This window comes from Poeciliopsis prolifica, unplaced genomic scaffold (assembly GCF_027474105.1).
Source record: "Poeciliopsis prolifica strain line A6 unplaced genomic scaffold, Auburn_PproV2 SCAFFOLD056, whole genome shotgun sequence".
Classification (NCBI taxonomy): Eukaryota; Metazoa; Chordata; class Actinopteri; order Cyprinodontiformes; family Poeciliidae; genus Poeciliopsis; species Poeciliopsis prolifica.
The window spans coordinates 455,408-470,267 of record NW_026562431.1 but is presented as its reverse complement, the minus strand read 5'-3'; the positions used below and the strand labels follow the sequence as shown (position 1 = coordinate 470,267).

Below are 14,860 nucleotides of genomic sequence, written 5' to 3'. Positions count from 1 at the left end.
TGCTAGGGAACCCATGGTAACAGTTGTGGAGGGTTGAGCTGGTGACGGGTTAGGGCTCTCTGTCACAGCACAGCTAATTTCCATTTCTGTGTTCCAGAGCATCACTTCCACTTCACCCTCGTACAGTAACAACAGCTAGAGAGCGGCCAGTAAGACAGACTGCATGACAGGACCAACAGACTAGCTCTACAGACAACGACACAACCACAGAGACTCCAGGGTAAAGCTGCAGTTTAGCACTGAATTCCACACTGTTAAATTCTAATTCAAGTCTGATTGACCAAATTTCAGCTCCACCAGCGACACCTACATTCCCAATTTTTTTCTATTTTATTGGCCTTTTTTTTTTTTAGCATTTTTCACTTCCAATCAGGGCCTGAGCAAAACCATTTCAAGGGCCACAAATGCCCCCCGTGCCACACGCTAGACACCCCTGCTGTCGTGATGTTAGTTAAACTTTTGTAGAACATTTTGATGGAAAACGGAATTTTGCCGTTTCATGCAGCTGAGCACTGAGCCAGGCCTTTCCTCACGCTAAGATCCTTTTTACCCAGATCTTGGTTCTGCTAGTTGATTTCATCTAACAATAACTCTATATTCATATAAAATGTCATTAATGACGACAGATGACGGGAAAAGCTTTTCTATCCTGAAAATCTTTTTATGTCTTTTCGGTGACCACATAACAATACACTCCTTACATCATATTAACTATAATTCTCTTGAGCCGCAGTGACATTCCGCCCAGAATCTTCCAATAACCGATCAGAGCAGCACAGCCCTCATGTCTGATGGCACGTGTATCATTCCAGCACTTTCTCCTGGGGAGCTGCGTGCGTCACCAGGTCGTTCTTCATACACAAGGCTCCAGAGGGCAGTAGCTCTGCTCGTCGTGACTGAGTGAGACGGCCTGAAGGTGAAGCATTTACAGCCTCTCTGCTACGCGGAGCGGCACCAGAATTCATTTCAAAGTACACCATGTGCTCAGCTCTCACATATGCACACGTCTCTGTGTGCTCCACGAGGTAAAAACAATCCGACGGTGGTAACGCGGCGTTCCGCTTCAACCTACTGAAGATTAGGCTGACCTGACAGAGCGAGGAGGGAACAGAACTGTAGATTCAGCACTCACCTCCTGAATCTGCTTCAATACACAATATGACCTTCAGTTGAAAAGGAGTTTTGTTTCTTTTGTCCACTGTTAATTGTTAGAACACTGAATTTAGTCATTTCCTGATTTGCTGTTATTAAACACAACTGAACCACAAGGCAAACAAAATCAGTTCCTTCAACAGATTTGAGTTATAAACAAAGGTTTATAATGGCATATTAAGCCCATTGTGGATGGAAAAAAAGTAAAAAGTAAATTTCCGTCAAAACATTCATTCATTATCAGATTCACTTGCTAGAAAAAAAAACATCTGAAATTTCTGAAAAAGTTTTTTTCTAGAAAATTTCAGAGATTATTCACAAAATTACTCCTCCTTTTTTCTATCTAAAATTGTCTTAATATGCTGTAGTAAACATAAAGTAGCAATAAACAGACATTATAAAGTAGACTGCAGCAGACTCACCCGTTCATGGGGCCTCCATGCTCCAGTGTGTACACCTGTCTGGGGTTTAGCAGGTACCTGAACTTTCTGAGGACTCTGGAGGAAAACGACAACATGAAGAAACATGGATTAGGACTTCTATACACAAATATTAGCTCAGATGTAAATGACTGGGCTCATATTCAATTACAGGAAGGTGGTTCGATGAATTGTGTGAATTGTTGGATGTGCGACATTTTGTTGCCATCAGATGCTGTAGTAAATTTATTGTAGATTTAATGATGAAGTGAACACTAACATTAATACATTCATAGTTTAGCAGCAGTGGGTAGTAACTAGTTACATTTACTTAGTTATGTTTACTTGAGTAATGTTTTGGAAGAAAAAAAGATTACTTTTATTAGTAATTGCAGTAGTAGTTTTTACTTTTACTAGAGTAATTAAGAACTATCTCTACTCTTACTTGATTAAAATTTCTGAACTCTCTACACACTTTGACTAACTTTATTGAATAGAGCATTTTTGTTTTAATCCAAAGTGCACCTGACCCAGACTCAAATTTACAGTTTCTGTTGAAGTGAGACACCTCGTTTCTACACCATTTTTGTTGTTCTAACGTTGTTTCCTGTGTGCTGAGCCGTTTGTTCCATTTGCAGATCAATAAAACACAGTAAACGTGACATAATGTCACTGGAGGAACTGCTCTGTTCCTACACACACATCACCTGAGGAATACTGTCAGTTTCACAGGTTCTATTTAGAAAAAAGACAGGATTTGGAAAGTTTTTCTCCCTGAATTTATTTTACTGTTACTTTATGTATAGATTATTTCAACAACAGTCCCTAAAATAACAAAATTTGTGCACAAAAGTATACTTTTCTCCATTTGATGACATCTTCAGTTACTCATCAGTTAAGTAGCCATTATACAAAATACTTTTTACCTCTTTCCTGAATAACTTCTTGAACAACTATTTTTTATTTTCATTTGAGGAAAAGTACATTGAAGTTGTCCCACTCTCACTTGAGTCAGTGAGAACTCTTCCCCCCTCTGCAGTCTGGGTGCAGGCAGGGTGGACAGAGAGGCTTCAAGCTAAGCCCATCCTGTGATTCAACAGCTTTTTGATCAGTTTATCAGTCACTTTATTAGTCTTTGGTTCAGTTCATTGATGTTAATGAACATAGTTTTTTTTTTTTTTTCACAGCCCACACACCTTCTCCCCCCTCCACATACTAGTCTGCATTATGGCTGAACATCTCAACTATGGTCTCTTTTCTTATTTGTTTATCGATAGATTACACAAACTTATTAGCGTCCTATACATGGTGCATAATTACACAACTTCTCTGACATTCTTTTTTTTTTTTACATACAAGTAGTTGTATGTAAAAAAAATTGTATACAACTATACAAATAGTTGTATGTAAAAAAAAAAGAAAGTCAGAGAAGTTGTGTACAGAGAGAAGAAAAAGAAGAAAAAGAGTGAATGGGGGAGAAGTTAAAAATAATAAGAGTAATTTATCTGTCTCTTTAACTTAGTGACATGTTGATTAATTTAATTATCCTACAGATTCAGAAAGTAACTTTAGTCTCTTTTGACCAAACCGAAACACAAACTTCGTTTGGAAGTCTTGTGCTTCCGAACGAAATTTGTTTTTCCTTGTTTCACTCCAGATAAATGAAGCATTCCTCCTTCACCAGCCCAGCAGGTTGTACAATATGCCACACATTTATAACTCCTGATGCATTACTGCACTGGACTGTAATTAATGTCAGTTCATTAATTAGATGCCATTCATTCGGGTGTTGGAAGGTGAACTTTGACCCCTTTCTCAGGTATTCTGCAGCCTCTGACAGGTTTTCTTCCAGGAAAAGTATTACGACTAAAACTGCTGTAATTTATTATGGTCTCCTCCACCTAACAAATGATTCAGTGTGTTGCTCGGTAATTTTCTTTTCTTTTTTTTTTTTCTGAGATTTGCTGTCAATTTTTTTTTCCCCTAAAGGGCAAGCACTTATTTAAATGTCATGAAAATTTCACAGATAAAAATAGAACAACTGTAGTCCTGGTAAATTTCTTTTACTCTTATTTGGCTATTGATAAAGAATAATTGACTTTCTCATTGTACAGTAAGAAAAAGTGTGTTGCTGGGGCAACACGCCTGCTTGAAATAAAAGCAGCAGGTTCTGATTGGTCATGATTGCTGGGAGCTATGTGGCAAATGAGGCAAGAATAAAAGACTTTATTTCCACCACTCCACCTTTAAATGTCAGCATTCGGAGCCGCAGCAGGAAGGAGCAGCTGCGACGCGGTCTGGGAGGAAAACCTTTTGATGTGACCTTGTCGCTCACTGGTTCACGACCTTTGTGGACCAAAACACACTGACATCAATCCATCTGAGGCACAAGCAATGGCCAACTCAGCAAGTGGAACAAAACAGCTAATAGTAGCTGGAAGGTCTAACATAAAACCTGTTAGATCATTTTTTTAAATGTTAAAGTGAAACATCAGCTGGGCTTGTTTTCACCTCTGAAAATACTTTTTAAAAACATAAGTTGCTCTCCTTCTCATAGCCACACAGGTAAAACCCTCATGTTCATGTTGCGTTTCAAGATGGCTCATTATGACATGTTAATAATGGATTGAATAGTTGTAATGGCTGAAAAATGTGCGAGGAACAGAGGGCACAGATACCGGAAATGAGGGAGTTGCTACTGTATCAAATTGAGATAGGAAGAATAGAAAGTTGCTCACTCTGAGATAAAAATAAACAATTAAAATAAAGCTTCCAGTCCAGGGGGTGGTGGGCACGGCAACGCCCCCCCAGTGCCCCACCCATGCCACTGGGCCTGCACAAGTCCCTCCTCCACAAGGAACACACACACTCGCACACACACGCAATCCAACTAACGGATGTTCAAAACTTCAATCTCATCAAATTTTTGTAACCAATTAGTCACACTTTCCTTGAAACAGTAAGCATTAGCTGACCTCTCTCTGCCAGGACGTGTGCTGCCTCTGACGTTCTGCATATTTCACGTGTTAAAATGTATTGTCATGTTCTACCTTAATCTGATCTCACTGTATATAAAAACACAGTGTCAATTCCACAAAAACCAAGTTCAACAAGTGGATTTGTTAGGAGCTTTTGTCATTTATTTATGGTACATATTTTTATTTTATTGTCATTATTTGGTGTAATTAGGTTTTTAATAAAATTTATTTTAAATTTATTTAAATGTATTTATAAAAATTTATGATTATAAATATATTATTTATTAATGTCCTTTTTGTTAGTATTTGTTACAGGACAATTTGTTTTTTGTCAAATTAACCAAATTTTGTTGATTATAATTTATTTGTAATAGTAGTAGCAGAAATGGAAAAGCATCCAACACTAAAACTTACCAAGTATTTATGATCTAGTTTCTAGTGCAAATTTCTAAGTACACTTTGAATATAGCAAAACTAACTGACAATGAACTGTTCAGAAATATATAGGACATAGTTTGAAGCCAATAATTCCTTAATATAGATAAAAAGTATTAGTTCACTTTGCAGATCATTTTATTTACAACATGGAAAACAAAGCATTTGTTTCCCTGGCAGATTACTGAACCTATTACAAGACATGTTCATCCATATTAAGGAATTATTGGCTTTAAACTATTAGTTTGGTCTTATTTCAAATGTAATAAGACAGTTGTACTAGAAACTAGTCAAAGATGACCTGATAAAATTTTGTGTTTTTGTGGTGAAGGGGTTGAATACTTTATATATGCACTGTGCCAGCGGTCACCAATAAACTGACATGTGAGATTTGGAAACATGGCCACCGGTGATGATGTCAAACTCACCGCTCCCCCTGCCTCCCTCCACTCTTAGGATTGACCAGGACCAGAAGGGGGTGTGTTCCTGGGAGAGGGGTGATCTGCAAGCAGGAAACACACACTCTGCTGTTTAACCTGCTACCTGCCAACCGCTGCACACCAGTGTGAAGATGAGTACCTGCAGTGCCTGTCTGTCTCCAGGAGGGAACTTAAATGTGCCTCCTGTAGACACGAGGGACCTGGCGTCATCGGGGCTGGTGTTGGGAGTGGACGTGCCCTCCACGGGCTTTGCCGTGGAATGACGATCCTGTGGAGAACAGAAGAGCTGATGGACTGAGGAGGAAATATTAAATGGGTCAGCAGGTGCCCGAGTCTTGATTTAAGGCATGAAATCTCCAATGATGAGATAAACAGCATGCATATAATCAATGTGTCATTGTTGGAGGGGATGGAGGAGGTTTGACAGCAGAGTCCAGATATAGAGCCAACAGCCTGCGTGAAATGAAAGGCAGGTGGTCACAAGTTCCATCCTGAGAGGTTAGAGGAAAGTTGTGATGGCTGCAGCTGTTTAATGCTGCTGAGGCGTTTACTTTGAACACTCACCGCTGAGCGGACTGGCACAGTTAGACACTCTGAACTGAAAAAACTGTTTTTTGAACCAACTTTAAAGAAATACTCTAATTTGCTCTGACTAATTGCATTTTGCTTAAGCTTTGACTGATTTGATTTTTAACCAAGTCAGAGTTATACTGGGAAGAAAGTCCTGCAGGAGTTTGGAGCGTCTCCTCACACTCCTGTTTTTTCTACACTGAAAAAAGAAACCAGGAGGTTCAAACTTTAAAAAAAAAAGTCAATTAAGTTAAATTGTAACAAGTGATCAAACCAAGTTTATCCAAGTAAATATACGCTCAGTTGTCATAAGTTGTCATGTTCAACAAATGTAAAAAATATAAATGTAAATTTTATCTGACTAACTTGATTTTATGTAACAAATTGACCTGTTTTTTTAAGTTGGGGCTCAGATCTTTTTCTTCAGTTTATGGTCTGAATTTTGCACTCTGAGTATTTCCTATTTGTCCCCCATTTGTTCTCTGTTATTGATGCTTTTTGATAAACAACATGACCTGAATGGTGAATTAGTCACCACAGAACAAGATTGCAAATTTTGTTTTACAGCACTCCTGCTGGAGAGAATATGAAATGGTCACATTATTTGTGGCTGTTTCTACGAGTTTTTATTGTTATGTTTTGATTTTGCTTTTTGTTTTAGACTGCTGGACTTGAGTTCAGATTTTTTTTAAAAATTTTAACATGAGGAAATCAGAATCTGCCCCTGACAAACACATGTTCATATTTTATCAAATAACCAAATCAATCAAACAGCTGCAGCTGATCCAGAATGCTGCTGCTCGCGTTCTCACTAAAACCAGGAAGATAGAGCACATAACACCAGTTTTAAAGTCCCTACACTGGCTCCCTGTAGCTCAAAGAATAGATTTTAAAATACTGTTGATAGTTTATAAATCACTCAACAGTTTAGCACCACAATACATTAAAAGATCTGCTGTTGTTGTATCAACCTTCCCGACCTCTCAGGTCTTCTGGTTCTGGTCTGCTCTGCATCTCCAGAACCAGAACCAAAGGAGGAGAAGCAGCTTTCAGCATCTATGCACTAAAAATTTGGAACAAATTTCCACAAAACTGTAAAACAGCGGAAACCCTGACTTTCTTTAAATCTCAACTAAAAACACACTTGTTTAGAATTGTATTTGAAATGTAATATGTAACAATGTATTGTTTATTCTATGTTGCATGACTTTGTGTTTTTGTGTTTATGATGTAAAGCACTTTGAAATGCCTTGTTGCTGAAATGTGCTGTACAAATAAAATTTGATTGATTGATTAAAGTTTTTTTAGTCCTCCTTTCATGATATACAGCGGAACGGTTCTCACCAGCACCACAGGACAGATGTATGACGGCAGCAGGGTGTGGTCCTTCAGGCTTCCTCCATCACATTCAGGCTTCACACAGGACGCACACTTGTTGTGGTACTGCAGTGGGCAGGAGAAGGAGAACCATAAGGACTGTAGGCGTCTTCCATCTGACACTCTGTGTTAAGTCATTCAGTCAGTCAGAGTGACAGCATGGCTGCTTGGTTTATCGGCCACGGAGGGCGGATGAAAACGCACCGTGCTGAAGCAGGAGCAGGTGTTTTGTTTGCTTGGGCTAAACTTTTACATCACATCACAGACAACAGTGTCACCTAGTGGAACCAGGACGCAATGACACATATGAAACACAGGTAGAGATCAAAATAAAGATCACCTTTAGCTCTTATGTTTGTTTTAAACATAACAAAACAAAGTAGATTTATTTGCTGAACATGACGATGAGCTCAATGACTCTGGTATGACCCTATCCTGTCTCCATTTCTGAAAATATCTCATAAACTGAGCTCTTCAGAATTTATTGCCACTGTTACATCATCCAGCTGTACGTCATGGTGGAGCCTCTGTCCTGTGCTGGAACCAAGTGGACTCTTGTCTCAGCACTAAATTCTCTTCAGCAGTTTTATAGTGTAATTAATGCACAAATGAGCTAAGAATACTCTGCCAGTACAAGTTAAGAACTCATCATTATCTTCATTTTAATTATTAGGTAATATTGGTACCGAAAATCATCATTGAAAAACATCAGTGAAGTTTTCCTCATGAAACCAACAAGTTTAAATTTGAATTGGAAAGATGACTAAGCTGAACGCCAGAAGTAACGCTGCTTACAGTCTGCTACAAACCATATAAGGCACACAGAAGAAGAATCTGCAAAAACTATGGAGACCCAGGCATCTCCAAAGTTTGACCATAAGGAATTCTCTCCATTTTTTTAAATTATCATGTTAAATACACAAACAGATTCTTAGATTAAAAAGTCATGGTTTGCGATTTTTTCCTCATAGTTTTTTTTTAATTGAAGTGGAGTATAAAAATGTGATGTGCAAAATTTTATCAATTACATTTTGTGTTTTTGACTAAAAATGTATCCTTACTGACAGCAAACAATATATAAATATATACAGTACAGACCAAAAGTTTGGACACACCTTTTCATTCAATGAGTTTCCTTTATTTTCATGACTTGACATTGTAGATTCATACTGAAGGCATCAAACTATGAATTAACACGTGTGGAAATATATACCAAAAAAAAAAAGTGTGGAACAACTGAAAATACACCTTACATTGTAGTTTCTTCAAAGTAGCAACCTTTTGCTGTGATTGCTGCTTTGCACACACTCTGCATTCTCTTTATGAGCTTCAAGAGGTCGTCACCTGAAATGGTTTTCACTTCACAGGTGTGCCCTGTCAGGTTAATAAGTGGGCTTTCTAGCCTTATAAATAGTCATGAAAATAAATAAAACCCATTAAATGAGAAGGTTGTGTCCAAACTTTTGGTCTGTAATGTATTGTATATATTTTTTTTCCCTGACATAAACTGAAAATGACCAGTACCTGTTGTACTACTTAAGAAATAAGAAATAAATATACAGTATTTCTGTATATACTGCATACAGTATTTCAAAAGAAGTACTCTGTATTTCTTATGAAAGAAATACAAATGACTGTAGTTGGTGTAATAATACTTGCTATAAGAACCATGAGATCAAGGCATATTCATATGTTAGAGTGACCTCGTCAAAGTTTAGACTGTCCTGTGTGTGCCTCTGGGTCTTCTCTTGTCGTTGTATCAGTCTTCAGACTGTTTGGTCTGCTCTGGATTCCCAGAACCAAATATGGAGAAACATTGTTCAGTTTTTGCGCTCTTCTAATCTGAAACAAACTTCCAGAAAACTGCAAAACTGCTGAAACACGGTGTTCCTCTAATTGCAGACTAAAAACCACATTTGTTTAGAGCCATCTTTGATTAATAACAACATAATAAAAAAATCACCTGTGTTTCAAGCCTTACGTTTCCACTGCAATGTAATCAATTTTCCTCATTTGTTGTTTTACTTTTCTTGGCTCATGTAAGGCAGTTTTTTTTGGGGGGTGGTAGCATGGCATTGTTAAAGGTGGATAACTAATTTTCTGTTCTCTAAATAAGCAGTTTTGCTTTGGATATTACACAAATGCCTTTAATGTTTATTACACTTCAACATTTTCACAAATTTCTCTGAGTTGCGCCTATATGCCTCTGGGTGGCATTGGTCATTCTCCTTTTTATCTAATTCCGCCTGTGTTAAAGTAGAATGTGGCAACTGGCTCTTAAAGTGCAACATGGTGGGAGACTCACCGTGGCTTGACACCAGACACAGTGCAGGCCCGTCAGGCTCTGGTAGCACTTGATGCTCCTGTAACAGCGCTCGCACTTCAACGGAGAGTTCCCTTCTATCCAAACATGATGCATAACCTGGAGGAGAGCAGAGACAGTCACATTTCAACTAATTTCTTTATCGCAAATTTTATGGTTTCAGGACTCACTGCATTTTGGAGCCATATGGCATCAATCAATTTTACGAATGGAAATTGAGTTGATATTATACAGTTTCAATAAATCCCATTGGTCCTGTCAATAAACCTGGCAAAATAATACTATAATCAGTGTTTTGTTACATAGAGGATCCCAAACCAATTTTAGTTAATCTGTAGCCAGACTTTGCGATCAACCACAACCAACAGCAGCGCTGTTGAACTTAACCAACAGCAGCGCTGTTGAACTTAATGTAACAGTGATTCAGAAACATCTGAGACCCAGGACCTTGAAAAGCAGGTCAGTTTATGGTTCTTGAACCATCAGAACAAACTTGTTCTCACGTTGTGTTTGCACTTACATTGGTGTGCTTGCGGGACTTGGCGTAGGTGCTGATGCAGGCGGCGATGTCTTTGGACACACAGCGTTCGTGCACCGTGTATTTGCATGCTGCAGGACGACAGGAAGCCGCTGAATTAACCAGGGATTGTTCTTCACAAACGCAGATCCAACATGGCTGGGAGGTAATTCAATTTACAGCTGACCACATTAGCAATCAGTTCAAACAGTAAGTGAGTGCATGCATTCATAGGCCCTAGGGGCACTGCCTGGGAAACTCAATAATGGAAATACACATAATCACATTGCTGATCCTCCTCTAGTGATGGTTGCAAGGATGCATAATTGAAAGCAACAGTGAGTCAAAAGCATTTAGGCACAAAGCATAAAATACTTCGAATTATGCTGGCTGCAGGAAGTGAAGGAGATAAAGATGGAGGAGGAGATAAAAAGTGGAAGAAGATAAGAGGCAGCGGGAGATGCAGACGGTCAGTGACGGGGAGAGAGGAGGCTCACTGGAGCAGCAGAGGCCCTGCTTGCGGACGCCCAGCAGCATGGCCTGGCAGTAGTTACAGAAGGCTGGTTTGTTGAAGTGCTTGAGACGCCAAACATGCTGCCCGTCCTCCTGCACATTCTGCCATATCACAAGAGAACACATAATCATTTCAGCTCCTTCTCCAGGCATTCAACACTATCATGTAACATCTGGTCAAGTTGAACAGAGACTCCAAAACCAACAGGATGCAAGGTATCACTTTAACATTTTCTTCTCATGTAACGGAGCAAAAATCTGGAAGAGTTGACACTAATAAAATTAATAAACTAATAAAAATGTTGAGTCATTTTAGAAGTTTTACATTCCAGATGGCAAATGGCTGACAATGGAGATAAATCTGTTGTAAATGTCATATTGTTTTATGTCTTTTTGGGACATAAAACAATATGACAATGGGACAGTAAAATGTACCGCGTCCATGCCCAACAGGACCAGTAAAGGGATGGTAGTGAGGCCTCCTCTAATCCACTCCTCCAGTGTGACCGTCCCGTCTCGGTTAAGGTCGATCTCCTCCATCATCTCCTTCAGTATCTGAAACAAGCAACATAAATCCACTTATTTTAATTGGTTAAAGTCAACTTTGTAATTGCCTAATGCACCCGAAAATTCTCTGGAGTTAGTTTAAATTAATGTTAGCAAAACCTTGACCGAAGTCAAGTTGTATTCACTCATCTTTTTCAATTAAATCCAATGTTAGGATTTACAGTGAAGCATTATGATCCCCGAATGCTGGAATATGGTGAGGCTGATGGGATTTGATGGGGATGAATGGGACTGAGGGGGCAACACTGGAGGAAAATCTAACAGAAGCTGCAAAAAACCTGAGGCTGGTGTGGAGATGAATCTTCCATCAGGGCATACTGCCAGAGCTACAAAGGTTTGAATCCAAAAATACTCATGTGTTAGAGCAGCCTAGACAAAGTCCAGACAAGACAAGACGTAAAAACTGATAGTCACAAATGTTTTCTATCCAATCTGACAGAGTCTGGGTGTTGTGAAAGGAGAAGGGAAAACCGTTCTATTCCTAAAGCTGGAGTAGCTAACTTTATAAACAATATGTTTTTACACTGTCTATCATAAGGCTCATGTGGGCCATTACCTTCTTGTCAAGCATCAACTGATGCTTCTACTGGTATTCAGAAACAGACAGAGCCTGGTCCTGCTGCAGTGAGGTGTGTGTTTACTGACCGGCCGCAGCTCTGTTGAATCCCACTCCAGATACTCGGCCACATGGACCATCTGATTGATGATGTGATCCAGCTCCTGGACAAACAAAAACACATGAAAACCTGCACCTTCACCTTTGTCTCCATGCGTCAATGCAGACGCTGCCACCGCTGGGATCATTTTACAGCAGGGCGCAACATTTTCCTCCGTTTATGTGATCGCTTCAGCAAGCGGCTCGCATTAAACCAGCCAGATCCATTAAGAAAGCTCTTATGTAAACATTCAGAGTTCACATGGTGTTCAGGTTTCTATTCCTGGAGCTGCAGGGTGCTCGGGGCAGACACACAGACGCACGCACACACACATACACAACAAACAGAACAGAAGGACAGTGAAGATTATCCACTCACTGAGCTGTCCAGGAGGCCATTGCCGTCTGTGTCGTACAGTCGGAACATGACTGGAAGAAAACAAGAACAGAGACCCCATTAGAAACTGGAGCTTTCTCCTTTGGACTCTGAAGATGTGGAGAGTGGCGCTTCTCCAGCAGGTCCCAGGGACCAGAGCACAGAGATTAGCCCCGTCACACGCCCTCAGACAGAAGTTAGTCGGGTTCAGGAGGGCTTAAGCATGTCAGCGATCGGCCCCATGAGGAAGGCGTTAGCCGGGGCTCTAGGGAGGAAGGAGATGAGGTTCATACATCTAATTATACTGAAAAATTTGTTATTAATGCCTCGCATGAAGCCCACAAACACCCAAACAGTGGACAAAAAAAAATCAAAGTTTGCTGCTTGAATGTAGATCTACCATCTGTCTGTCTGTCCATCCGATTTCTGTTGGTTTGACTGCACTATTTTCAAACAAATCCATCTTTATTTTTGTAGAGAGAAACTAGTATTATGACTGACAAACTTAGAATCATAATAGTATTAACAAAAAGCCTAAATATTGTTGATAATACAAATAGATACAATCAAACACATGTGAAGACAAATCTGCTCTTGTTGTCTGTGCTGTGAATTCACTAAGGTGCTCCAGAACCAGAACCAGAACCAGAACCAGAACCAGAACCAGAGCGACATGAAGTCGCGGCATTCAGCTTCTATGTACCACAAATCTGGAACACATTTCAGAAAATTGCAAAACAGCCGAAACATTGAGTTCCTTTAAACTTAGACTAACACCCAGCTGTTTAGAGCTGCTTTTCAACCATAATAAATGAAACATTGACCAACATATTTAATGTGAATTGTTGATTTTGATGATGTCACTCATCAAATCTTGATATCTGATTATTTGAAACTGGAAATAGTTCAGCCGTTTCTTGCAGGTTAAAATGTTTAACAGCCTTTTTCTCCTAGCAAGAAAGTGGGACAAAAGTAATGAATTATGTGTTTTACAGTAACGTATTTGCTTTGCATTGTATGTCATTGGGAGCCTTTTTAAAAAAGAAATGGTGCCTTGTTTTAAATATTTTATATATGGTACAAAATCCTGAAGACCAATTAGTGCTGGTGCTGTATTTTATTAATTTAATAAAACTGGTTTTCCCAATTGTTGACTCTATGGTGTTTTTCATGACTTTGTATTTTTGTGTCTTAGCTTCTTTGAACTGCCTTGTTGCTGAACAGTACCTTACAAATAAACATGATTACACTTGACTTATTGTACGTTTAATATATCCTCTATTTAATAATCATCTGTCCACTTTATTGGGCATTGACAGAAATACTAAAATATTACAATTCACATGATTTAGGTCGTATGAGTTTTACATAAAAGATAAGATGCACAAAACATTTTTTCCAAATTGAAAGAAAAGGAAAATCTTTGGGCCCTCTCCAAAACTGGGACCCTGGGCTACTTTTTATGAGCTGGAGTGTATGACTGCAAGGTCAACAGAATCAGTGATAGGACAGTGTTCTCTGCATGGAACAGAATTTTGTGGGTGTATTTGATATAGGAAGAAAACTGCCACTTACACTCCAGCTTGTCCTCTGGCGTCCCCCTTTCCAATAGTGAAAGGTAGCAGACGATGTCCTTAAGAAAGACCACCTGAGGGGACGTCTGAGGCGACGGGCTCTTCTGCAGGGAAACTTGCTTCTCAGAGTTGCTCTTCTCTGTTGACGCACAACACAAACCTTCAAAGCTACTCGTGGCATCTATCACTGTCTTCGCTACAATGCGGCCCCTCTGCTTCAATTAATGAGGCGCGTAGAGTGAGAGCAGCAGTAAATTACACATTCGGGCATTAGTGTGACAGCTTCAGAGAGGTGTGAGCTCTACATAGCATAGAGAAGAAACAGAGCTTTGGAGAGTGGGCCGACAAGACATTATCCACAGGACTGGAAGGGGCAGAGAGGCCGCACTACAATACGGCTTTGTGTGAGAGGATGGAGGAAGACTGGCTGCTGCTAAATGCAACAGGTCATGTTAGTCAGCTGCCATTTTATGATGTTAAGAAGTTGTAACTTCTTATTGTTTATGAAATTATTCTTGCAAAGACTTTTGTCGTCATCCGCAACTTTATGTCAATGTAAAGCTGCGGACGCAGCGATGGAAGTCATCGCTGTTTGATGCTACATTTTGAGTCTAAAGGAAGCACCTTGTATTCAAGCTCACCTGACTGGAGTTTTGGGGATACAGCAGTTCTGGAAGAACCAGCATTGGGGGTCAGAGCGTTGCTGGAAGCGACTGAAGGTGATTGAAGGGACCCCTCTGGTAAGGAGAGCGTCGTGGTTCCAGAGCCCGCTGCAATCTGCGTCGTGGAGTGGTCCGAAGTGAGTAGGCCCATCGCAGACAGGATGCTCTTCCCGTTCATCCCTGATCCCATAACAGTAAATATATAAGAGGTTAGCTCCGAGGAGTAAAAGCTAACATTAAATTTTACAACAGCAGTTAGGAAAATTACATTTTCCTAATTTTGGATGAATAGCAGGTAAGAT

At 39.6% G+C, this 14,860-nt stretch overlaps 1 protein-coding gene across 4 annotated transcripts in view; it reads right to left on the bottom strand.

Annotated features, from left to right (window-relative positions):
- LOC129379223 (diacylglycerol kinase beta) overlaps window positions 1-14,860 on the bottom strand; it is a 108,877-nt gene that overhangs the window by 48,070 nt on the left and 45,947 nt on the right. For all 4 annotated transcript variants that reach the window (XM_055059894.1, XM_055059895.1, XM_055059893.1 and 1 more), the window contains 12 exons: window positions 14,538-14,738; window positions 13,898-14,035; window positions 12,326-12,375; window positions 11,937-12,011; window positions 11,160-11,279; window positions 10,709-10,826; window positions 10,215-10,303; window positions 9,677-9,793; window positions 7,339-7,437; window positions 5,564-5,692; window positions 5,413-5,486; window positions 1,575-1,649 (listed from right to left, as the gene is read on the bottom strand). In XM_055059894.1, the coding sequence (XP_054915869.1) occupies window positions 1,575-1,649; window positions 5,413-5,486; window positions 5,564-5,692; window positions 7,339-7,437; window positions 9,677-9,793; window positions 10,215-10,303; window positions 10,709-10,826; window positions 11,160-11,279; window positions 11,937-12,011; window positions 12,326-12,375; window positions 13,898-14,035; window positions 14,538-14,738 (1,285 nt within the window). The remainder of the gene's footprint in view (window positions 1-1,574; window positions 1,650-5,412; window positions 5,487-5,563; window positions 5,693-7,338; window positions 7,438-9,676; window positions 9,794-10,214; window positions 10,304-10,708; window positions 10,827-11,159; window positions 11,280-11,936; window positions 12,012-12,325; window positions 12,376-13,897; window positions 14,036-14,537; window positions 14,739-14,860) is intronic.